Source organism: Aptenodytes patagonicus, chromosome 20 (assembly GCF_965638725.1).
Source record: "Aptenodytes patagonicus chromosome 20, bAptPat1.pri.cur, whole genome shotgun sequence".
Lineage (NCBI taxonomy): Eukaryota > Metazoa > Chordata > Aves > Sphenisciformes > Spheniscidae > Aptenodytes > Aptenodytes patagonicus.
The window spans coordinates 57,523-83,969 of NC_134968.1; the positions used below are offsets into that span (position 1 = coordinate 57,523).

The 26,447-nt window shown below is 39.9% G+C and overlaps 1 protein-coding gene and 1 long non-coding RNA gene across 2 annotated transcripts in view; one reads left to right on the forward strand and one right to left on the reverse strand.

The window, feature by feature from the left end:
• On the reverse strand, window positions 1–3,987 carry LOC143169505 (uncharacterized). The gene is made up of 3 exons (XR_012996896.1): window positions 3,465–3,987; window positions 2,652–2,825; window positions 1–184 (listed from the first exon to the last, which is right to left on the reverse strand). It is a non-coding gene; the product is annotated as an uncharacterized LOC143169505 (long non-coding RNA).
• MPP3 (MAGUK p55 scaffold protein 3) overlaps window positions 3,298–26,447 on the forward strand; it is a 26,758-nt gene continuing 3,608 nt past the window's right edge. The window contains 17 exon segments of the mRNA XM_076356913.1: window positions 3,298–3,373; window positions 3,376–3,411; window positions 7,858–7,976; window positions 8,476–8,553; window positions 10,589–10,669; window positions 11,207–11,344; window positions 12,312–12,393; window positions 13,897–13,982; window positions 15,507–15,581; window positions 16,629–16,825; window positions 18,636–18,700; window positions 19,892–19,912; window positions 21,128–21,169; window positions 21,601–21,762; window positions 22,463–22,543; window positions 24,725–24,818; window positions 25,637–25,745. Of these exon segments, the coding sequence (XP_076213028.1) occupies window positions 3,298–3,373; window positions 3,376–3,411; window positions 7,858–7,976; window positions 8,476–8,553; window positions 10,589–10,669; window positions 11,207–11,344; window positions 12,312–12,393; window positions 13,897–13,982; window positions 15,507–15,581; window positions 16,629–16,825; window positions 18,636–18,700; window positions 19,892–19,912; window positions 21,128–21,169; window positions 21,601–21,762; window positions 22,463–22,543; window positions 24,725–24,818; window positions 25,637–25,745 (1,542 nt within the window).

Sequence of the window (26,447 nt, forward strand, 5' to 3'; positions counted from 1 at the left end):
TCATGGGAGCACCTTCCTCTGATTTCCCCCTCCTGATCCCCCTCCCAGGTTGCACATATTAATCATGTGGATACATCCTGACCTTCAACTGTATTAGCTGCTTTTCATAATGTCAAGTAGAAAGTAGGAGCCTGGGTCTTCCTGGACAAACTCCTGTGTTGCTTACTGCCAGGGTAGATGCGATCTGTAGATAAAATACAAGGCTAGTAGTGACATGCAGAGTTGCGTCTTGGGATAATGTAGACGCGTATCATGGGGCTTGAGTATACATTACTCATGTGCTGGTCTTTCAAAACAGAAGGAGTTGTGTTCCTATTGAAAGAGCAAACTTGCTAAACTCAGTCTGACTGAGAAGAGCCCCACTGCCTGCAAATATCTCTTTAATGAGATATTAAAAAAAAAAAACAAACCAAACCTATTCCTGACGGTCAGTAGAATCATTTCTGTTCACTGATCTGCTGCAAACAAGTTATTGATTTATGCCTCAAGTGTTAGTAAGGATGGTTTGTACCTAAGAATTCCAGTTGGTAGCCTTCGTCAAAAAATAAATGATCTTATAGAATGTTTTTCTTATTTTATGTTAACTGCATATCAACGTACTTCACAAGCAGTGAGAAACTTCAAGTCTTTCAAGGCTAGACTAGACATAAAAAAATTTCTACAAATGACTGTTCACAAACTGGATAACCCTGACTGCATTTTCCAAATAATTTTGATTTTTGAATGCATTTTGATGGCACGCATAGGAAAAGACATTATCCATAACTAAAGCGGGTATGATGGAGGCCAGTTCTGCAACTCCGTAGCAGTATTTCAATCTGACTCAGCTACAGCTGAAAAAAGCAAAATAGCTGATAGAACTCCACTCTTCTCTTCTAATTCTAGCCAAAGGAAAATCTATCTGACTGTGAACTTTGGATCTTTTTCAGCCTGTTTTCAGCCTGACACTAGTGTTTGAAAACATAATCATCTGAGGTTCAGAGATTTTTATCTCCTAGATTTTAGGCAGGCTTTCCTTCAGAAACTGGAATTTGTCACTTCATTATTTTATTAAGAGCAGACAAAAGATGTGCTTTCACCTTGGAAATATTTGCTTACTTTCTGCTTGAACGGGTAGTTGTTGGGAGAAAGAGCGGTCTTTAAAAGGGCAACACATTCACCTTCAAAATTTTAAGTTCTCCATTTTTGTAAGAAAATAGACAGTTATTCTGCATGACTGACAAATCACAGCACAGTACCCCACTAGCGAGATGTTTTTTAATAGGAGTTTCTTATCTCCCTGCACAGTGCTTCCCTCCAAAAAAAGTAATTACTAAACCCATAAAATCTGTGCAAAATACAGTGTTGTTTAAAAGAAAACCCTTCAACTGTCATGTAATAAAATAGTCTACAGTATTTCAGAATCATGTTTGCATTCAGTGATGCAATCATAGCACGGTAGTGTAAGTTTAAATCTCCTATAACTGCACAGAACTGAAAACTGATTTGTAGGGTTTTGCATTTCATGAGATTTTCCTTCTTTTTGTTGTTCATTATCTTTTTCTTTTCTCTTGTAAAATAATAACTGAAAGTTGCTTCAAGAAAAAAAAGTCCAAGGATACAAGAAACAGCAATTTGATTTTTTTTTCTCCTGGTAACTGCAGCAGACTGGTAAAGCATTATTAGCTGTTCTTGCAATGATTAACTTATATTTGAAGAAACCAGCTGATCCTGTATGCATTTAGCAATATTGCTGCCATCGTATCTGCAAAACCACACTGAATAAATCCTTAAACAATCTGCAGTGAAGAACTAACTGTAAAGAAGTAGAACAGATTTGGCAATTACTTGTTTAACTGTGACTTGACTAAAGAAACAGTATTCATGTAAGCATTTTTACAAATTAAATGGAAATCTATTTAACAATGATCGAAGCGGCCTCTGACAAGTCTCCACATGCCTTTCTCACTCTATTTTTACAAGTTTTAGAAGTCGTCTTATACTTCTACAATCACAGCAGTGATCGCTGCAGATGGAAGCACTGCTGTTTGTACCCTGGCTCGGAAGAAGGAAAATGCTATTTGTTCAGGTAAACCTTAGGAGAATACTGGGAAGCATTTCTACTTTCTCTTTAATTAATGCCATTTGTCACCGTAATGACATATCACTAATGAACAGCTTTGGAGAAATTAGTATTTAATTATACATTAAATTCTATAAAGCATAAAATTGTCATGAATGTTTAGTAAATACTTTGATAAATAGCTTGGTTATTCTTCCAGAATAGTGTTCTGTGCTGCAGACTAGCCTTCATATATATATATATATTTTAAAAGGATGTTTTACTCCTAAGAGCTTGACTGACCAAAGTAGCTATACTCCTAAATTACTACTTAGTATTGCATCTGATAAGTGGCTAATAGATTGTCCTGTCCTTCCTGCTGAGGACTTTTAAGGATTGAAGAGCGGGAGAGAGGACTCTGCAAGCTAAAAACTCATCTGTTCCTAGCCTCTCTCTCTCCCAAATAATATAAATTTCTTTCCAGAAAAAAAGGATGCTACCTCTGTAGAGCCTAGTGGATCTTCTGCCACACTCCTGTGATTTTTATCGACCCTCTCTGTCTCCATTGGCTATCCATTTTACTTCACTGAATACAGCTTTTTGTCTTTACCTTTAAGGCCTGGATCGCTTCTTATGGATGCCCTGCCAGCTGTCTTGAATGCGATCAGCCTGTGAGCTTCTGCTCCCTTGATGCCTGGCCACCAAATATCCACCAGCACTATTTGCCCCGCGGTATTTTTGTGCATGCTCCAATGCCGCGTCCCCCCTCGTGGGATGAATCCCCCTATAAAAAAAAAAAATCCAGAAATCCACCGCAGTGTCCTCCTTCAATGCCACAGCACACTGGACAGCTGCTAGCTAGGGGACTGGGCGGCTACGCTCACCACCACCGACACCCACTTCCCAAGGATGACTTCAGAAAAGGGGGCTCTGGAGCCCGGGTGGCGCAGAGCAGGGCTAGGTCGCGGCAACGGCCCAGGTCCGTACTGCGCCCCGGAGCCCTCCCGAGCTCCCCTGGAGGCGCGTGGGTCCCTCCACGGGAAAGCCGCGTCCGGCACCGCCACCTCTGGGGCGAAACCCCGGGCCGGAGCTCGCTGCCGCCCCGACTCTACGCTACGGTTTCGCGGCGAATCCCCAGCGGTGCACAACGAGCCAGGGGGGCTGCAGCCGCCCCCGGCCCCGGCACTGTTGCCCGCCCGGTCCCGGGCAGGTTGGGGGAGGGAAGGAGGCGGCGCGTAGAACGGCTCTAAGGGCGCATGAGCGAGGCGCGCAGCGGGCTACAGGGACGCGAGCACCGGGGAACGGCTCTGCGGCCTGCTGGGGCAGGCAGCCAGCACCGCACGGGCCCGGACTTGGGCCCGCACCCGCAGGTAACGGTCGCCCGGCGGCAGCATTGCTCCCGAAGCGCGGCGCGGCTCTGTACCTGCACAGGCGGCCAGGGCGACGCCATTTTGTAGCCGGGCGGGGCTGGGCCGGGCCGGGCTCTGACGCTGTCTTCGAGGCGCGGGCCCCGGCGTGGCGGGAGCCCGCGGGTCCGCTGGGGTTTGCCTGGTGGGCTCTGGCCGAGGCCGAGGACTCGGGGCCGGGCCTGGTGGAAGCCCTGCGGAGTCCTCCGGGTGGCGGAGATGGGGCCGGAGAGGCGCTCGCAGAGCCCGGCCTCACGGCTGGGGAAGCAGGTCTGGAAGAGGACGTCTCGCTGTCGACGAGGAAGTCCGGTCCGGGGCGTAACCTCGCTCCATACCCGTTGGGCCCGCGGCTGAGCCGTGAGGAGGGTCGGTCGCGCTAGCCTTGCGGCCGGCAGAGTCATCGGTGCCCGAGCTCGGTGGAGCGCATGGAAAGCTTTCTCCGAGGCGGGATAATCCTGTCCGGCGGTGCTGGGGGAGCTGGTCCGCCTCGCCGTGCTCCGCCCCTCGGGTTCCAGCCAAGCCCCCAGGTCGTCAGAGGGGCGCCCGGCTGAGTCCCGGCCGCTGGCCCACGGGCTGCGTCTGGTCCCGAGCGCAGGGCCGTGGACTTGCGCGCCTGCAGTGGGGGCTCGGACGAAGAGCCTGTCCCCGTGGTGCCGAACAGGGAGCGATGTGCGGTTTTGTCCGTGCTTCGTTCAGCCATCACAGCAGTCGCTCTTTTAGTGCTAAAGTATGTGTAGTACCTAGCGAAAGACTAGTTCGGTCAGATTTGGACACTTTTTGTACACAAAAGCTAAGAGAAATCCTGTGTCATAGCTATCAGCTATGGGCTTATTAGCATGCAGATGCATTTTCTGTCCTCATCACCGGTGATCTTCTCCCAGAAAGATGTTAAAATGCAACTGCTTTCCGAAGCGAGGTCTTCTACTGCTTTGACCGCTACATCTGGATTACAGAAGCTTTATGTTGTATGAGGCTGTGAACCACACTAGGTTTATTTTAAAAGGTAATGGGGATATGCCAGAGCATATTATGTGTCTGTTTAATTCCCTTCTTTGAACCCATGTACAGCATCAGTTCAGTTTATTTAGCTCTTTCCAAATATCAGCAGTCCTTTTCCTAGGCAAGGAAGGTGGCTCAAACGTTCTGGCTTGGGAACAGCTGGGCAAGGATATGTGTGAAAAATGAATTATGGTTTAGGGTAGATATTTTTGAAGAGGAAAAGTGTGTTTGAGCCTATTCATATTACAGTGATGAAAGGACAGATTCATGGTTTTGAGCCCCTCTTGCAAAATATCACATGCTGGGGCTGAATTGAATACCTTGAAGCCAGCCCTGAGTATTGACATGGAGCGTGCTGATGACAAATGATTGGCTACGGAATGCTCTTCATTATTCTGACTGTTCATTCCAGTCAGTCCTGGCTAACAGGATTTTTACAGAGAGTGGGAAATGCCTCTAGGGGAAGCCTCCATTTTGATTGCTGGGCCTAACTCATCTTAATTCTGTTGCTCCTGAGTTTGCTGTCAGGTTTTTGAGATGTTAAAGCATATATTTTCCAGATTTCTGTGCAGGATGCTTTTTCGCTAAGAGTCTGGAAAATAACTTGGGTTTTCTTGGGGTTTGGTGCTAAATAAGTTTGACTGTGGGAAGCATACATTCTTACAAAGACAGAGCACACAATTGAAGTTCCTTTTCTTGATAATTAGAGATTTTAAATACATGTCAAATGAAATGCAATAGTCAAGGAACCAGAGCAGTTGAATGACTTGCCTATACATTTCTTTTGGCATGAAGTGGGGGGTGTGTGTGTGAAATGTTTATTTCTTCAAAGCAATAGGTAATAAAAATGCTTTTGAAAGTTAAATAAATGTGTAGTATATGTAATACACTTGAGTACGATCCATAGATTAGAGTGAAATTTCAACACTCGTTCAGTTCACTTGCTTAGCGAACTCAGTTATGTTTTGATACCCAGGTAGGCTAATTAGGCATAGCAGTAGAAAATACGGGGTGTAAAACTCAGGTGACTATTGAGCTTAATATTTCAGTACATTGTAGAGAAACTCAGGAATCTAGAAAATACTAAACTGGTATATGCTAATTTGCCATGCAGTACTACGGTATTTTCAGGCAGCTAATCAAAATAAAGTTGAATCAGAAAACGATCAAGCTTGTGTCACGCGATCAAAATTTCAAGAGATTTATCTACAAATAGAAACACAAGGAGCATCCTTTATTGCATTTAGCAAAGAGTTCGAGTATCCCACATTTCTTTCTAATCCTTTTTGTGTGCTGTTATGGCTGTTTATTTTTCTGATTAATTTTATGAGCATGAATGAGATTTTAAATGCCCTGGAACGCACAAAGTGTTTCATCTTGGACTGGCAATTATAAGCATAGATTCAGTTTTGCAGTTTGAAATGAAATTGCTCTGGAGTCATTTGCTCTCAGTGACAAGAAAAATCAGCAACAAAAGCATCTAATGGAATTTTTGAGCAATGGAAGTAGCCTTATTTGTTGTAGCATCCTTAGTACCCATGACCAAGGATGATGGAGTGACACTCCTCCTAGCTTTAATGAGTTGCATGTAATTGTAGCGTGGTCTGCATCAGAATGCTGGGGGATGTAGATTCCTTCGAGGTGTGCTTTTAGGAAGCCCCAGAACATCTTGTCGCGATGGTGTCTTCCTGCATGCTCTCTCTATTTCTCTGCATATCGTGTTTATTGGTGCTTTTAGACATCCATTCTGCAGCATGCTTTTTTCTTTTCTGTCTTTTCAGACAGTTACTTAGGCCTTGTAAAACTGTCTGTCTTGAGAATAGGATAGGGAAGCATCTGCTCTCTTCAGCATCAGCTTTATCCAAGATACCATATGTTATTAGATAACATAATATTTTTCATGTTGTTACTTGTGTAGCAGAATAACTGCAGGACTCTGCCTAATTCAGGTTAAACTGAACACTTGAGAGAAAGATGTAGTAGGAATTTACTATTTTTACATGATTGCCATTTTTCTCGCATGCTTGAGCTTAGGTATTATCTTTGCTCATTTCAGGACTGCCTCTGAATCGCAGTCCAGAAAGAAGAAACAATCGTGTTGATTTAAGTTGAACATTTGTCTCTAAGATTAAGAACAAAGCCATGCCAGTGCTTTCGGAAGACTCAGGTAACTAATCTGCATGCTTTCAACAGACCAGTGACTGAAATCTTAGTGTATGTGTTTCACACAGGAAATGAATTCGAATTGGAGTTACATAAAATAGAATTAAGATAGTTCAACTAGATTTCTTAGCAATTACCTAAAAGAAAACAAGGAAGGTGGAGTATAAATGGTGGAAATGAATAAAGTTAGTCAGATTTCAGGAAATACATAGTTTCATAAGAACCCTAGAGCCCCTGAATATATGCTGGTAGACAGGCTCCTCGGGACAAACTTGGACCTCTCAGTGTAACACTGGCTTCTATGCATGCTTATTAAAGATCAGCCCTTCTATCTCTGCTGCTTGCCGTGTCACTTCTTAATATTTTCTGAATAGGTGTTAGTAAGCTTTGTTAATATTCTTCTGTTTGACTTTAAAGACAGTGATTCCACTCAAGGCTTCCTAACCAGCTTCTCCAGTATGCTACCCAGGGTGAAGTCATGTACGCTAATGATACTGAGTTTTAAAGCAGAAGTGAGTTTGAGTCTCCTGGATCCAAATGCGCTTTAAAGTTCATGGAGAGAATAGCCAAAGGAGCAGATTTTAGCGCCCACCCTTTTTTCTTTTTTGTTTTTTTGTTTTGTTTTCCAGTCATGGTCCGCCAGGAAAAACCTGACGTTTGTCTGGCCCTGTGCACTGCAAAATTGGGATATTGATGATTTAAGCACTTTTTAGAAAACTAGCCACAAGCTTTGCTTCCACTGCAGTGGAAATCTGCACCAGTCCTTTCCTCCTCTGGTCAGGCCTGACTTCTAACAGGTGCCTCAGAGGTAGAAAGGGCAGGATAACACTTGTAAGCAAAGTTGCTTGGGAAGTAGAGCTGGTAACTGTGTAGCAAAGGAGGTAGTTCAGTCATTTTGTGAAGTCAGCTGTGGCACTCTAATAACTTCAAATTTTGTTAGGGCTAGCTGTTCTAGAAACAAAGGGTAATTGACATGAAAGGGGAAACTTCAAAAGTAATGTCTTTAAATATATATATTTCTTTGGTAGCTTTTGCCTTAATATGATATATGTTATATCTTAAGCTGTGTTTGCCACTTAAGAAGGAAGCGTTACAAAATGAGTGGAAGATAAGCACAAATCTCTCTGCAAACTTAATGATCACCAAGATGGTACCCAAGTAAATGTAGCTGATGTTAAGTCTGCAATAGAAGGTCCCATGAGACATGCTATCTACAGAGCTTTTGTTCTGTCTTGAATCTAAATTTAGGATTGCATGAAACTTTGGCCCTTTTGACATCTCAGCTAAGACCTGATTCAAATCATAAAGAGGAGATGGGATTCCTTAGGGATGTCTTCAGTGAAAAGAGTCTCAGCTACCTGATGAAGGTAAAAGTTCATTTATGAACATACGTTTTCTTTACAGGTTACTCATTATCTGTTCCCTTGATTTATCTATTGTTTACTTTGCCAAAGCTTTTTTTTTTTTGTAGAATTCCATGCTGACCAAAGCATGTATTTATTTAAGCAGAAGAATTAAGAGCATTTGTTGACAGTTAACATATTTTGTTCAGAAAAGACATTTCTGCCTTGATTGCCAAAATGCAGATACAGTGCCCCGTAGTTAAAAAGCAGTGTGAGATGGCTTCATTTTTTCCCTTATGCTGCTGAAGTCTTAACAGATTTTCTGGCTATCTGTGAAACTAACATGAGCAAAAACAGAACTAAGAGACTCCTAAACAAAACAAAAATAACCCCAAGAGAGGTTATTTTTCTGACACTTATCTCAGAAAGATTATATTCCTTAAATATAAAAATATTCCAGTGTAGGTATATTTAGGAAGTTTTGTATCTCTCTGTAGTAATATACCTGAATAATCTTTTTCAGATTCATGAAAAACTCCGTCATTATGAAAGACAGAGTCCAACTCCTGTTTTACATAGTGCAGCAGGATTAGTTGAAGATGTGAGTAAAAATTCTTGTTTTCCTATTATTTAACCCTGCTTTTCTAACAAATCAAAGCTTTGCAATTGCGCTATACGTGTACATATTTCTCATCTTCCACAGCTGTTTTTGGAATCTGTTGGCTAGTTTCACTCATGATTGATCAAGGAAATGAGAGCTTAAAAACACCATGTCATTAAATGTCCAGTGAAGACAGACATAGGCAGGTAGAACAAAAGGATGTTATTAATGGCCTTCATAAGGGAGAGACTGCAAAAAGGATTCAGTCCTTTCTTGACAATAGACTATCCCAGCTAAGCATTCAGTCTTAAGGACTTAAATCCATTACAACCCAAGCAGCATTGCTGTTCACGTAGAATGGTTTGGATTGGAAGGAACCTTGAAAGATCATCTAGTCTAACTGTGCTGCCATGGGCAGGGCCACCTTTCACTAGATCAGGTTGCTCAAAGCCCTGTCCAGCTTGACTTTGAACATTTCCAATGGTGGGGCATCCACAACTTCTCTGGGCAGCCTGTTCCAGCATCTCGCCACCCTCATCGAAAAAAAAATTCTTCCTTATATCCAATCTAAATCTGCCCTCTTTCAGTTTAAAACTGCTGCCCTTTGTCCTGTCACTACAGGCCTTGGTAAAGAGCTTTTCTCCGTCTTTCTTTTAAGTCCCCTTTATATATTGAAGGGCCGCAATAAGGTCTTCCTGGAGCCTTCTCTTCTCCAGGCTGAACAACCCCAACTCTCTCAACCTTTCTTTGTAGGAGATGTGTTCCAGCCCTCGAATCCCTTTCATGGTCCTCCTCTGGATGCGCTCTAACAAGTCCATGTCTGTTTTGTACTGGGGACCCTGGAACTGGATGCAGTACTCCAGGTCGGGGGGGGGGGTGTGGGGTGTGTCTCATGAGAACAGAGCAGAGGGGGAGAATCACCTCCCTTGACCTGCTGGCCACGCTTCTCTTTACACAGCCTGGGATATGATTGGTTTTCTGAACTGCAAGCACACATTGCCGTCACGTATCTGATTTTTCATCCACCAGTACCCCAAGTCTTTCTCCGCAGGGCTGCTCTCAATCAACTTATCCCCCAGTCTGTTCACAGAGCAAAGTTGTATCTTAGATTTGTTTGTAACGTGCCACGTGCCTGAAAAAGTGAAATTTATACTGCCTTTGACAGCTCTTTACAAGTGGCTTGCACCTGTTTCCTTCGAAAGCATAGCAAAGGGCTGTGGAAGGTTTGGGAGCTAGAATTCCTCCCTTTGCAAAGCCAGGAGACCCCCCTGCCCCATCTTAACCTGCAGCATACCCCCTCTCCCCTTTCCCACAAATAGCCTACTGCCTCCATAAAAGTTTTGGCACTGCTGCCTGTCAAGTCATACAAAATTACCATCTTCTAAACAGCAGAGGAGAAGTTTTATACAGCACTATATGACTTCCCTATCTAGAACCCTTTACAGGGAAAGGAAACCTCCCTTGCCTCAACCCCTTGTCCCTTCCTCCTCTCTCTCCTCCCACCCAACCAGCCTAGTGCAAAAGTGCTTCCATTATTTCTCTAATCTTTTGTTTGGAAGCCCTGAGACTCCACAGCATATTTTGGTATCCAGGCTTTGCAGGGGAACGAGGGAACTTCTGTTGCATATTCCATGTGGGTAATGCTACCTGGTTACAGAGAGGATTAAACTCCTTTATCATAGTACAAGCACAAGAGTGTTGTTTCACATATCACTTACAGATTCCATATAGAATTTAAAATTTCAGAACTTGTTCCTGAAATTATATTGGCGGAATCACTCTTAAAATGTATGTTTAGGGGCTAGGATCCTGATTTCTGATTATGTCTTCCTGCACTATCTAATAAAAATAAAATAGATTAAGAAGCTTTCATTTCTTTTAGGATTCATGCACTATTGATTGGCATTGTTTTTCATCTGTGTACACTCCTTTGAAGGACGATTGAAATTAGCAAACACAGAACACTCGCTTGCAAATATATGATCTTGTTTGGTGGACTCCTTTTATTTTGAGGTTGTTAATTTTTATTTTAAAGGTAATAGAAGAATTGCAGACTGCACCAGTGAATAATGAAGAAAAAGAGCTACTTCAGCTGTTGTCAACACCACATCTCAGGGTAAAAAACACACCAGAGACATTAACAAAATTCCTTTGCAGAATTCCAATAGAATGTTTTGTAATGGAAAAGTTACATTAGAGAGTCCCTAAGAGAAAGGAAAAACCTCCTATAAACTGTAGTTCTGTTCCACTGTGATTTCCTGCACAGGCTTTAGGATGTGAAGGGGATTGAGAAGACGCAGCGTAGGCCTTTCATGCATAATGCACCATGTTGTCTTCCCTTCCCTCCTTAATATTTTCTGAGGGAGCAGAAAAGAAAAGGATACATTTCTCAACTTCTTGCTTTCCATAGTCCACCTCCATTCTCTAAGTTTATTTAGGCTGAGCTTTGTTATTGCCTGGATTTACTTTAAATGTCAACATATACCAATGTATAGTTTACATGATGGGTAAGATAATTGCTAAATCTTTTTGGGGGGATTTATGGTGAGGGTGGGAAGGGAGAGGTTTAAGTTCGCTGGAATGTTGGAAACATGAGAACTGGAAACTGTAATATTACCCCATTACATTACTGTTTCTTATTTCCTTTATGCAGGCAATGCTTGTAGTACATGACACTGTAGCACAGAAGAATTTTGACCCAGTCCTTCCACCTCTTCCCGATAACTTTGATGATGATTTTGATGAGGAATCAGTGAAAATTGTTCGGCTAGTGAAAAATAAAGAACCCTTGGTACATATAAGATAACCCATCTCTAGTCATAAAACTCTGTAGTGCAAAAGCGTTATTGTGAGTATGGAGGAGATATACTTGGAGATGTCGTCAGATAGTCTGCAAAAACTAGCAGTGTTCTGAAGCTAGTAAAATAACATAAAAAGAACACTTTAGTAAATACACCTTCACAATTTTGTGTGGGATGCTTTGTAGGCATGGGTTTATAACGCCAGTTAATGCAGGGAACACGATCCCTGAGGAAACTGTGTATGTTGAAGCAATTATGCTTATTATACATATTAATTCTTTTCATATTGTAGCTAATAGTCAATGAATTAATACCTTCATTTGCATGAAAGTCAGTGATGTATGGTAGGAGTATGTTTGATAGCTGTATGTAAACATTATATTGACATGGTACTAATTTTATACAAATGGAAATGGAAGAATTGATTTCCTAAGAAAAAACAATTGCGTCTGGGAAGAAATCTGCTAAAGTGCTTTTTGTGTATGACAGTAGGTAGTAGAAGAGAGCAGTGATTTAATTCCTGATTAAAGCTTTATATTGCCAGCAAAGGTAGGAGAAGAAAAAAAAAAAAATCTAATTACTTAGCTTTCCTTGCTTTTATACGTACAAGTGCTGGCTGTATTCTATAAAGATTCAGAAGACACATAGAGAAAGCTTGTTGTAAGAAATTCCGTTTTGCACACTTGAGTGACTTTGATCACCACAATAATGTAGGTAGTGTAAGCACTCAGCAAAGTCGGCAGAAAGGAAGGTGTGTACACCTTCCCACAATCACATGAGATGGGCACAGGCAAAAGTTCAATAATGGTGGAAATTGTCAAGGAGGAAGACAAAATTTATAGAACAAATTAATTCCAGTTTAAAAGACACATTAGCTTACATGTTATTTCACCGCTTACTGTATTCTAAGCAAATTTCTTATGGTTTCTGGGGGGGGGGGGGTATGTTTTATTTCAGGGAGCTACCATCAGAAGAGATGAGCATACAGGAGCTGTGATTGTAGCAAGGATCATGAGAGGCGGTGCAGCTGATCGTAGTGGTAAATTTCTGAAGAAAAGGGGATTTAAAATTGCATTTGTAAACTGTTTTAAAATTTCCAAAATTATGCATGCACACACGTACTGCATACACATACCTAGAGCGATAATCTCTAACCAAATCTGATGGTTATTCGTTCCAAAACCAGTCCTTTGGACACAGGTGTTTAATATATGTATAGACTATTTCATAAAAAAAGTAACAGCCTATCGAAATCCTAATAGGCAACTGTTAAATGTCAAGTCTTAACTAGTATGTAGGCGCTCTGTGTAGTCAGTGGAGGGAGATGGACATATTGCTGGAGAACAAATAGTCCCAATGAGCTTTAGAATGGGATAGGTCACTGCTGAAATTGCCTTTCTTCCTTGTTGACTATAAAGGGAGCCTACATGGTAAGCTCACTTGACAACTGAATTTCAGGTGTCTAGTGGCCGGAGAGACTTCCGTGCGTAGGCTGTCATTCAGCATGCTTTCAGGACCTACAGGGTTAATTCATGCAGTATTTGACCTTCCATTTTCTAGAAGGTGATCATCCAGATTTTATTAAATAAGCTGAATTGGCCTTATATGAGATTTATGGACTCCAAGCCTCATGCACTTTTTTTAATATACAAGTAATACAATCCCAAAATTAATGAATTACTGTGATGAAAAAATACTAGCTAATTACAGCTTTCTTTTTGATTGTTACCATTCTTCAAATTAGTGTAATCTGATAAATGTAATGTGAAATGACTAGAGTGTGCACTTAGCATTTCTGTATTTCATCAGTAATCTATTAATTTAATTAGATACGTTTTCCTCTAAAATAGCCACTAGGAAAAAATGCCAATGGGGGTGGGAGAGATAGGTCTAAGTTTTAGAAGAAAGAAAAGAAAAGAATGGTTTTTACCTTTAATCTAGTGTCTTGGTTTATTCAGTGTATCGTGTTGTTTTCTGTTTGCTTTACTGAGAAATTCTTTATTAATTACATAATTAATTCTTTATTAGTTACATAACACAAGTACAACATTTCTTACTGAACTGGATAAACAAGCCTAAATCTTCTAAGGGCCTCTTCATGGGTTGTTAAAAAAATTAGTCCAACATTCTTTCTGGGACTGTGTAGTGTTGATCTGTCAGTTGATGGCCATGTCATTCCTGCCTTTATAGTCAGCAGCGTGTCTCCTGACTACAAGATTTGATCATCCTCATGAAACTATTCCAGTTCTGCATTCTTAGTGCTGATCCAAATATAGAGGCAGTGATTTTCCAGAGTATCTTGCCACATATTCTCTATCTCCATGCTGGTCTATGAGACTGTGCAGCATGAAAGAAAATGCCATATGGAATAAGGGCGGGAGACTTCAGAGCATGTTGCCAACAGAGGCACCTGGCTCTAGTAGGAAATCCATTAAGCTGGGGGAGGGAGGAGATGGGGTACATGCTATTGACAGGTTGGACATCAGAGGAGTGGTGCTTTCCAGTCTGTAGACTTATTTTAATTTACTTACTATCTTTTCAGGTCTTGTCCATGTTGGAGATGAACTAAGAGAAGTCAATGGTATTACTGTGCTTCACAAACGACCAGAAGAAATAAGTCAGATTTTGGTCTGCACTGATTTTAATTTCAAGATCTTTTCTGTTGAGTGATCTAGTAATTACAATAGATGATGAAATTTAACCATGAGTTTAAAATACATATAGAGCTAAAAGATGCAATCCCTGCTGGTCTTTGCATTAAGAGTTTTGCTTCTCCCAGTGGATTAGTCTTCTCGTTTTGACTTTAGAAACTGTGATCTGAATCGGTACCAAGTAAGATACAAATAGAAAGTTACATGTTGCTCTGTCAAGAACTTACCTTTCATGCTTTGTTTATGACAAGCAAATTGCAAATTAAAAGTGCGTTCCTAGAAGATAAGCAGTGTATTCATAATACAGTGTGTTAGGAAGCTGAAGAAAGTCTCGGCTGTGTGTCCAGTAGAGCTGTCAGTCTGTTCTTTACCAGCAGATTCCTTGCAACATTAGCAAATTCTTGCGTCAAGCTTCTCTAATATTAACGCCCGCAAATCTTGGTAACTTTCTAAATCTCCAAATCTGTGGTCAGCCTGCTGCGTTGCAGAAAGTGTTGTAGCTCTTACGCTTATTTGTCTCTGACTCCCCTCTTGTGGCTTGGTTTCCCCTAGTCTTGGTGTGGAGTGAAGTTAGGGATACAGTAAAAAGAACGGCAACACTAGGAGACTGAAGTATCTGGCATCAGTTCCATCACCTAATTTAAATGTAGATCAAAATAATCCTGAATAAGGAGGGTAACTGCTTTTAACTTGGGGGAGGGAGGATCAAAATCGTATTTTGAAATACTGTGTAAAGTTTTATTTGTGGGGACCCTGGGATGCTATTCATCTGTCCCGTTTTAAATGCCTGCAATGTAATAGTTTCTTTTTCATGTTTTATTTTTTGAGGAAGAGCTACAAATGTTTGTCCAAGCTGATTGTCCGGGTTTTCTTTTTAATCTGTGCAGAATAGCAGGCTTCTCTAGAACACAGTTCATCTCATCCAAAATAAGGCATCTAAAATAGATCAGATAAACTATTCTAGAGTTCCAAAGCACCTAGAAGTGCTTTTTAATTTACTATAACTCATAATTGAAATTTACTAGCAAAGATTTTTAGAGTGAAAGTAGATGTTTACTTTGTAGATGTTTACATTTCACCCTAAACCAGTTAGCCACTATGTGGGAAAATACAGCAATATTTTTCAAAGGAGCACTTTAAAGTGGTTGGTCTGCAAAAACTTAAGTTAGTGTCGTACTAAAAGCCACAGAAGTATTTAATGCCCTGTGAACCATAATCCAGAAATTAATGCAGTTGCTAAAAGCAAATGAAGGAATTTTAATGCAGGTCTTATTATGTTCTAGCCAAGTAGTTACTGTGGATTTCTCCATGGGGAGGACGCTGTTGTGGAAGATTCATGAAACGTCATGATAGTCTCTGTAATGAAGTTAAATAGTGGATTAGCTTGGCCTATTAAAGCTGAGAAGAAGAGACAGACGCTAGCTCATAAACTGGAACGTGATTAGTCTGCATTGTGTCCTTGTCCTGCTTTCAAAGTAAAAAACATTTCTCTCTTTCTTAGGCTCAGTCTCAGGGATCAATAACATTAAAAATAATTCCAGCCATCAAAGAAGAAGATCGTCTAAAAGACAGTAAGGTACGCAACTTAGTGAAATACTGAAGCATGCGTTTTCATATTTACACAATGCTGGCATCTCTGTAAATGCAAGATTTCTGCTGTTTCAGTGAGGAGTGTCACAGACCCATAATTGAACTAAAAAGATAGTAGAGCAGTTTCTTGTAAAATGCAGTGCCCTTTTATTCAATAGAATTACTTAGGTGACTTCTCTCTTCTTCATCATCTTGGCACACGTTCTTTCATAGCATTTCTGAAATCTAGCCTCTTCTTTTTGTTCACGTAATTAAAATTGGTGTTCCTACCGGTCTCCTCTTACCATGACAGCTGCTATCTGTCCATTATCTCTGGGCATTTTGCCACTTGCTTGGGTCAAAACAGACCTATTTGCAAACAGGGCTGCATTCATCATTTGACCCCATTAGCCCACTGCAAACATCAGCATGCCTCTCTGAGTGCTTCATTTGCTCTCCTTAATCAGCGATGACTTACTGTTCGACTGGTCCCTTACAGGATTCCTCTGTCAACCTCTATCTCTGCTTCCCGGCTCTCAGTTGCCGAATTTTTCCTTGAAGCCCCGCAAATCACTTTTAAAAGTAGTTCTACTGTGATGTGTTAAATAGTGCTAAGATACAAATCCAAAGTTGAATAGTAGATTTCGATGCATTAAAGGAACTTTTTAAGGACAGTCTTTATAATCAGGCAACTTAGCCATAAATCCCTTATTGTTTTCTCCCTCCCCTTATTTTTTTTTTTTCCTTTGTTGCATTTTGTACTTATGTAGACTGTGCACTGTGTTTCTTGGGACTTTGATCTTTGAGTTTCATGTTCCACAATGCCAATACGTAATGACTGGGTATGTACTTGAAAGTTAGTTTATTTTTCTGCATAAGTAAGTCAAAATACAGATGCAGCTTGCTAGGTTTCAGTATTTCTGAGTACCATAAAGCATAAATGAGACATGAAGAGTATATATAGTTAGCAGTGTAAGCACTGGGGAAGCCTTTTAAAGATAGTTTGAAATTCCAGATAGGACAAGAAGAAAGGATGTGTTACTTTCTTTTAAAGGTGTTTATGAGGGCGCTTTTCTGCTATAATCCCAAAGAAGACAGAGCCATTCCCTGCCAGGAGGCTGGGCTGCCATTTAAGAGACGACACGTCCTAGAGGTTGTAAGCCAAGATGATCCCACGTGGTGGCAAGCAAAGCGTGTTGGAGATACCAACCTCAGAGCAGGCTTGATCCCCTCAAAACAGTTCCAAGAAAGGTTTGTCAATGAAGATTACAGATTTTTTTTCACACATATAGTGTCATACTGGTTTTATACTGCTTTTTTTTTCACAGGAAAGGAAGGGCAGGATCATATACTTTTTTTATATATATATTAAAAATATATATAGAGAGAGTAATATAAAGTGCTAAAAAGCTCCATCTTCTCCAATTATATAATAAACTTCCTAGCTTTCCTTGGCTAGTTTGCCATTGACTTACACTTTGTAGCATGAGGACAGAAGCACTCGCTAAACAAACATGTATGAAATGAAATGAAATGTGGAATATCAGTCTCTTGACCCTCTTGGCTTATGGAGACACTGTATTTCACAGACTTGTACTTCCATAGTATAAGAGGAAATGCTGATTTATTGTAACAATTTTGAATTTATGCATGTAGTCGTAGTCAAAAAGCGTATCTGATCTTCTGGCTCCTAAGAGAGTATTTAGCTGGGACCCGGATACCTTCTAGAGCTTGAAGTTTCTCTGTTTTTACAGCAAGATATGTGTATCTTCTAAAGCAAAAATATCCCTCAAGTCTTGTATTTACAGTACAGAAGTCATATTTAAGAAGGAATCTGTTTTAGGCCACTGGTCTCGTTGTGTGATTCTTACTTTGAATTACTGGATGTGTCTTCTTTGGATTGTAGGTGTTACAAAGGTGGGGTATCTAAGAATTAAACGGGTCTGATTCTATTGCTGGCCTTCAAGATTTGCATAAGGTTTCTAATAGAGGACTTTGTTCCACTATATGAATGCTCCTTTGAAATACTAGGCAAATTCTTCCTGAACAGCTGTGTCCTTCTTCCTGTGCATGCATGTATGTCAACAGATGCGGCTGCACTGCAGTCCTTTTTTTTCAGATGTTGTAAACTACATTTCAATGTATGCAAGAATATAGAAATTGCTTCAGTGTCTGTTTCCCCCGAGAGACTGCGTAAATGCCTGAGCACCTTCTTTAGTCTGTTATGAATGTTGGTCTGTTGCAAAAAAAACACTTGGGAAAAAAATGTGGTTTCCTTTGCCAACAGCGAGGGGTTCTTGGGAGTTGGATTTTTGTGCTGGGTTGTTGGGGGGTTTTTTTTGGTGTTGGGTTTTTGGCGTGGGGGGGTGTGGGGGTGTTTTGAGCAAATTCAAGACTGGGAGATTAGGAGTTGAGCTCTGGTTCACGATTTTAACACATCAGAAAATTTTTACTTGATACTCTGTTCTTACATTTTCACACAAGCTGGGTAACTTGGTTTGTTTACTAGTAAATAATGGAAAACTCCAAACTGATCTGGAAGGCAATGGATAATTTCTGAGTATGCATAGCTGCAGTGATCATTTTGGACAAAGGTCATCTACTTTTGAGTTCTCTTTGAGGTTGGTAGTTTTAGGATTGTGGCAGACAGGAATTTTGCGCATCCTTTGTAAAAATAGCAAATAGAAGTTGGATTCTCAGCAGAATTACAGTAGAATAGAATAGTTGTTGTTTTCTTAATTTTTCAAAAAAGATTGCGTGGGGAAAAGGAAATAGAAAAAAATTACATTGATAAAAGTAACGTGCTATTGATTTCTGTGCTCTGGTGTATGCAAGCCTAAAATGTTTTAGAATCTTCTCTCTCAGTCGCTTATCGGTAGCAATCTGGGACCCTCATAGTTTTAAAGAACAAGTCTTTTAAAACGTTGAATCAGAGACATCTTATATTTTTCAAGGAGAAGCACAATTTCATTCTTTATTTTCAGTGCTATATGTGTAACATGCTATAAATTCTTTATAATTCTGAGCTTACATGGCTAAAATATAATTATTTTCTATTTAGACGATTGACTTACAGAAGAACAATAGGCACTCTGCAGAATCCCAGAACTGTGAAGAAACCATTATGTAAGTCTGTTCTGTTCCTTCAGTGATGTCTTAGTTGAAACCAACTTCTCAGTATTTTTCAGTAATGATGTGTTTGAATATGTTTTGTGTAATCTGTCATTGATTGATTTGCATGGATACAAGCTGCCACGTAAGAGGATTTGGGTTTGAGCTTTATCCAGTGTTGCTAGTGCCTATTGTTTTCAAAAAACATGGTTGTCCCTCTCTACTGTCAAGAACATGAGGCCTTACACATTGTTTAGCAGCTTTAAAATTTGCTAGTGTTCACATTTTTTCTACGGTTTGAAACTTGAAAGCTGCAAAAGTAACCCAATGCACGTTTCTTGAAATTTTTACATAGGTGCATGAAATGACTCTAAGCTTATATGAAAATAAACTGTAGCTTTAAGGAGGATAAAAATCACTGGAGCTGGCAATACCATCTGCATTTCAGGCTTAGCGTTACAGAGCTGGTCTTAAGTAGACTTTAAAGTGATTCTTCGTTACAGCTCTGAAGCCTCTGTCAGTGAAAAAAAAAACCACAAAAACTACTACTTGTGATGAAGTTGCTAGTCAAGTGATGAAAGGCAGAAGACATTCTGTATTATCCCAGAATATAATGTTCCTGTTGCTCTTGGGTACTTCAGCACAGCTATTACTGATGTGTGAGGCAGCCCTGTGACTGTGTGAAGCCAGCCATTGTGCTAGGAGTGCCACCCTCATGTAGACTAGGAATCTGGAAATTGTCCATCTTCAGTGATATAAGTGAACTTCTGACCTGTGGTGCATGGCACATCTCATGAAGAGGTACAGGTATTTTTACGGAGATACAGGTATTCTTATGCTACAAAGAGGACGGAAGATGCTCAACCAAATTATAAAATAGCATTACTGATTTAAATGAAGCTTTTCCAAACTAGTTTCCATTACATTCAATGTTAGGAGGCATGTAATAAGGATTGCTACTTAGGCTTTTTGTCAGACGTTCTCGAGACAGTTAAGCTGATAACTGGTTATAATACTAAATTTTAGCAAAAAAGTCTTTAATCAGTTGATAAGGGTACATTACTGCATTATTTTTTTTTTTAAGATAGAAAAGCCTGTTAAGCAAATCAGACCAGAAGAACCTTCCTTTCCATTCCCTCTAATTTTACTCAATCATTTGCCAGTCTTTTAATATCATACCAACTCTGCCTTTCATGCTAACTACAGATGATCAGTCTTCTGATAAAGGTAGGTACTCTCCTCACTCATTTTCTGTCTGAATATAAACAACCAATGCATTTTCTAAAATACTTGCTAAGCCCCCAAGCCAAGGGAATAGTAGATATAGCTTGTTCCTACAGCAGTTTCTTCCTGAGTCATTATTTAAATTAATTTAATTTGGATTGATGATTTAGGTCATCAACAACAGGAAATAGCTCTGATCTTAGCTATGGATAGCATATATTGCTACTAGTATCTTCTGTTAATGTAGGCATAATGTTTTATGAGTATGCATTGGCATTGCTTGATTACATACCTGCATGCAACTATTCATTAAAAAACAAAGCTCTTTCTCTGGATTGGCGCATTTTGTTAAAGGTTTAAGCTGCATATATTTTTGCCTATGGTTGGGCTTGTCCCAGAACCATACACGTTCTTCTTAAAATGAGTAGAGGTCTGTGGATATTGCAGGGCACAGCTGCCTAAATTTTAACAAGCCAGGTAGCACTCTTTCAGGAAATAGAACTCGGTATTTATCTTAGGATTGCAGTATAGTGTTTTGCAGCTAAGTATCATGGTTTTATTTTGCATACTTTTAGGGGCCTTGGGGGTGGTCGTAGTTTGAGGAGGGGTAGGTTGGCTTTTTTTAACATAGATTTGTATATTATTTTACATACATGCATATGACAAAAGCATCAAATCTTTACCTTTTTAATAAAGAATTAACTTGTCAAAATGAAGGTGTTTAGAGCTCATATTTCAGTCATCTCCGATTCCCTTTTTTCAAGCCCAAATGATATTGAAATGTCAGAAGAGGCAATATTCTTACACAATCATACCCATTTATAAAGTCATACATTAAAAAAAGAGCTCTGTGTTTGCGGAGTCTTCTTTTTTACTTAGGTCTGGATATTACACTTTTAGCAGCAGCACTGATCAAATGTAATGAATGCTGAAGAGCATAAATTCTGGGAACCATAAATACCGACATGTAAAATTCTCTTGTGCAATATTGACATCAAGGATTTCTTAAAATATAAACCACTAGCCAAGGCAAATAATTTTTTGTATCATTGTGTTAGAAAAGTGTGTGCATATAATGCAGGATATAAAACTTCTCCTTCTCTCACCAATGAGCCAGACTCATATCACAGGCACTGTTTAAGATGTCTCCCTCCTCCCCTCTCACTCTCCTCTCCCCTGTGCCCTTATCCACCCTCCCCCCCGCTTTTTAATTTACAGAAGACTGTGACTGTGAAGGATATTTCAACGGACAGTACATAGGTGAGAAACCAAAATCCCTTTCCTCTTCCCTAACACCACCACCACCCCCCCCCCCCGCAAAAAAAAAACCAAACCCAAAGCACCCCCACATTAAAAAAGAAAAACTAGCTTATTTACATTAGACTTAATTTCCCATACATTCATAAACTAGATTATCTTTGTGCAGAGGCATAATTGGACTTTGGCATAGCCAACACTTGGCAACTCAATGTGATATGAAGGGGGTTTTATTATAGATTGGGTGCTTGGTTTTCTACCTGATATGCAAATTTTTCATCTATAAGATCAGCATATGTGCACTGATTTGATTATTAAAAAAAAAATTGTGAGAGTAACTCGTATTCAAAGGCAGAGTAATTTCTAGCTGAACAAGCTTGAAAATTTAGATAAGTGGAGACATGATTTAATATATCTTTTGTTTTCCTCTACAGCTGGCTTACGCAGGAGCTTTAGATTAAGTCGTAAAGAGGAGAACAATCTGAATGAAGGAAAGCAAGCAGAGCAGGCAGATGCAGTAGAGTTCCTAACATACGAAGAAGTCACAAAATATCAGCAGCAGCCTGGTGAACAGCAGAGGCTGGTGGTTTTGATTGGTAAGATACGTGAAAAATTTTGAACTAATTGTGTATCTCCCTCTTTCCTTATCACCTGCACTCCAAGAGACTTTCTTTAGGTGTTGAGTTTTGGTTTTTGTGGTTCTGGTGGGTTTTTTTAAAGGTTTTTCTGGTTTTGGTCAGAAGTTGTTCTCTTCTTTTAAATAACATTTAAAAAAAAAAAACCAAACCCCCCAAAATCCCCCAAAACATCCAAACTCGCCAAATCCTTCTAAAAATAATGATGCAGGACCATTTCTCATTTTTCTGATTCACTTTCCATTGGTTCTCACTCAAACGTGCATACATATGCTGTCAGAACAATTGATGAAAAGGTAGATGTTAGAATTATCTAACAAAATTTTGCAGCAATTTTAATTCAGTGTGCTTAACAGCTTTGTGTTAAGCCAGTTTCCGAGGATGTCATAGAAATCAAGGGTATCTCATAAAACTGGCTGCTAAGATTACAGATTTTCTGACTTAGTGCCTGACAAATGTTTGTCCAACAGCTGTTCAAGGATTCAGTTTGTTCCTGATGATATTCTTCAAAGCAGAATGTGGCAGGTCATGAGGTCTCTCATGTACAGGTTTCTTCAAGCACGCTCCTGTATCTTATTATTTGTGTGAAATTTATATTATTTATTCTCTTTGCAGTATTTCATTCCACACAGAAATCTGTCAGTCAGTTCTATTTTATTAGGTTGTTTGGGGGCCAAATTAAGTGAGCTCAAGCAGAAGGTTGTGTCAGAGAACCCACAGGATTATGGTGTTGCAGTTCCACGTGAGTAAAATTTACTACCTTCTGTGTGTTGACACTTTATTCCATAAATGCTGTCTAATAGTGTAGTGCTAGCTGCATTGATGAATGGTAATTTGTGTTTTGGCTATTGATTATATGCATATTTCAGAAGTACTTAAAATTATTTTTCTCATTATAATATACTATGTTTGCCCTTAATAGCTGAATAGATCACTACATAACTTGGCACATATGTTCTTTGGAACTCTGTCAACTCAGTTAATTTTTTTGAATTGTGTTTTCCCAAGTGAAAAGATTGCATTTTCTCAGTGTCCATTAAACAAATGAGAAACTGAATACAGGAAGAAAAAATAAGATTGTAAATTGCAAAAAGAACTAGTGTGAAAAACTAGTATCTTAAGATTCAGCCAAAACATTATGTATGTTTAAAAGAGGAAGATTTTTCTTCAGAATATCATACCAGCTGAAGTTTAAAAAAAAAAAAAAGTAGACAGCAATAAACCAAGTCAAAATTTTTAGAAGATTTTAAATTGTGATTAGTATATCTAGGCTGTTCAAACAAGCCAGTCACAGTGATAGAGAAATTAGTGATTCTGCTGTATGGGTTTGTGACTAGAGTTACACTGAAATTTTTTTGCTGGATTAATTTCTAAAAAAAAAAAAATCCATCAAATCCAACAAGCTACTTTTGCAAACCAAAAAATTAACATTGAGGGCACTGTTTATATGTTATTTAAGACTTTCAATAAACATCTGTCACGCAGACATTCAGTTAGTTAGCAGTAGAACTCGTGTAATTTTTACTTGAATTTAAACACGTACACAAAAAAATAGCAGACATCACTTTTATGGCCAGGTATAGATTTGTAGACTGATCACCAGAGCTTCTCCTACAGTAATAACAATTATTAGAAGAAATTACAACATCAAAGGTAACGGACACACATAATTATGTAAGTTTCACAGTAGCATGGGAAAACAGCCAGGGATATTCTTATTCTAAATTCAGAGGAACATAATAGGACTTTATATTTCCTATTTTTATTTTCTAAGTTTCAAAGAAAATCAGAGTCCAATATTCCAAACGGTTAAGAGATACTGTTTTCCATAGGATATACTCTACTGCTTCTACCAGATGTAAGAAGTATGCCTCCTCTTGAACCTCATGAGGTTTAACAAGGCCAAGTGCAAGGTCCTGCACCTGGGTCGGGGCAACCCCCAGTATCAATACAGGGTGGGGGATGAAGGGTTTGAGAGCAGCCCTGCCGAGAAGGACTTGGGGTACTGGTGGATGAAAAGCTGGACGGGAGCCAGCAATGTGCGCTCGCAGCCCAGAAGGCCAATCGTATCCTGCATCAAAAGTAGCGTGGCCAGCAGGTCGAGGGAGGGGATTCTGCCCCTCTACTTGGCTCTGGTGAGACCCCATCTGGAGTACTGCCTCCAGCTCTGGAGCCCTCAGCGTAAGAAAGACACGGACCTGTTGGAGCGGGTCCAGAAGAGGGCCACGAAAATGATCAGGGGGATGGAACACCTCTGCTATGAAGAAAGGCTGAGAGAGTTGGGGTTGTTCAGCCTAGAGAAGAGAAGACTCCGGGGACACCTTATTGCAGCCCATCAGTACTTAAAGTACTTAAAGGGGGCTTATAAAAAAAAGTTTGCTGCCATCTTTAGCAGGGCCTGTTGCGACAGGACAAGGGGGAATGGCTTTAAACTCAAGGGGGGTAGATTTAAGCTAGATATAAGGAAGAAGTTTTTTATGCTGAGGGTGGTGAAGCACTGGCACAGGTTGCCCAGAGAGGTGGTGGATGCCCCATCCCTAGAAACATTCAAGGTCAGGTTGGACGGGGCTCTGAGCAACCTGATCTAGTTGAAGATGTCCCTGCCCACAGCAGAGGGCTTGGACTAGATGACCTTTGGAGGTCCTTTCCAACGCAAACTATTCTATGATTCTATGATTCTAATTTTTGTGTTGGCTATAGCATGCTTGGGAGCAAAACAACTTCATTTTTGGTCTTACAATTTTTGAGATTGAGTTTAAAACAAAATTATAATGTTTGATTTTTATTTTATATTAATTTGAATTTGCTAGTATGTAACTACCTTGTTTGAGGTCACGAAAACGTGACTGGAACTAAACAGAGAAAATACAGTTGTTTGCAAAGGCTGATCTGTCTCCCATGTCTTGCTTCCATTCTCTTCTAGATACAACCAGGTCAAAGAAAAGTCACGAGAAAGAAGGAGTAGAATACAATTTTGTCTCTAAGCAATCATTTGAGACAGATGTGCAGCAAAACAAGTGAGTTAATTTTAAAATACTGGCATAATTGACTGTATTTCAAAAACATTGCTAGTTAAATCTTACATCATATGAATACCAAAATCAAGTGTAAAGTTGGACTAGCTGTTTTAGAAAGGTTCAGCTTTCCAAGTAAAAAGCTCTTTATTCAGTTTGGACTGTTAGCGTGAACTTGGAAATTTAATAAGAAGCAATTTAGAAACAACATAGGACTAGTAGGAGGATCATAAGTTAGAATTGAAGCCTGCATATCATAAGTAGTATGATTGGTCAGAATTGAATCTAGTGAAAGTAACATACTTAGTTGGGCCTACTTATTCTCCATTTAATATGATGGGTAACAAGTGTTATTCATAAGTCCACTTTAAAGTGTGTTGTAGACTGAATACGTGGATATAAAGGACTTTCTGTAAGATTGAGTGTGTTTCCTGAAAGTACAAATTTTTGGCTAGTCTCCCAGAAGATGGAAGAATTGGAGTTCATTTCCTTGCCAGCTTTGTTCTATTTTCTGTGAAAAACATCCTCTTTCTTCTATTAGGCTTGAACATCAGTCAACTGAATTAATGCAGCTTCTTCCCCTATTTGTCAGTAGTGCTGATTAGCTATTAGTGACATGTGAAGAAGACTATTGCTACTAAGCAACCAGAAGGAAAAAAAATAATCAGAAAAAAGAAACCCTTCTGCTCCCCTGCCCTGCCCTGCCCTGATTTTCCACCCTTCCCCCCCATTTGACTACTGTGACTTCAGGAAACAGCTATCAAATGTTGTAAGTTAAATATTCTTTGTGGATGGTATTTAAAAATGTATTGACTTTTTAGATTTGTGGAACATGGAGAATACAAAGAAAATCTGTATGGTACAAGTCTTGAGGCAATCCGGTCCGTGATGGCCAAAAAGAAGGTTTGTTTGGTGGATGTGGTACCTGAAGTAAGTTCTGCAGCTTATTTTAAAGAAAGCAAGTATTTCTTCCTAGCCTGCCAGCCTAAGTAACTGTTGTTGTTCACCATTTGTGGCTACTTGCTCTGCAAAGAACAATGATACTCTCAGAACTTGTGTTTCTAACAGGTGGCCTGACTGCTAGCTAAGTGGAATAGGGCTCTTTAGAAAGCAGTGCAGTGTTTACAGTTCCTAGATGTCTAGTCGATACAGCCTAGATGACACTTTATCAGTTCTCACTGTGGGATTTTTCCCTTGCTGTAGGAGAAATGTGCATCACTTTCCTAGCCTGCTCAAGTCCTAGAGGGAATACTTAGAGCATGGATGGGTTTTTCGTTCTTGTTCCTTCCTATTGCCTCTGAAGTGTTACTAGCGTTGTAACCAGTGCCAGTATATCTGCTCTTAATCCCTCCATACTGGGAGTTAATCTTTGACATTTTGATTCAGATTTTGTAACTGGGCTAGGAAAAGACTTGTAGTACTACCTCAGATGAATTCCAGGTTTAAAATTTCCAGTGTTTGGCCTCTTAAGTGAAGCAAACCATAACTCGCCTGTCAAGTCAATTTTCTTATACTTTTCTCAATGTCCTTGTTCCTGGTATTGCAACGTGTAGCAAGGCAGGTGTGCAGTTAGACCATGCTGCAGGAAGCTCATGTACTCTTGTAAGCTAGCCAGGACACTGACATTAACTT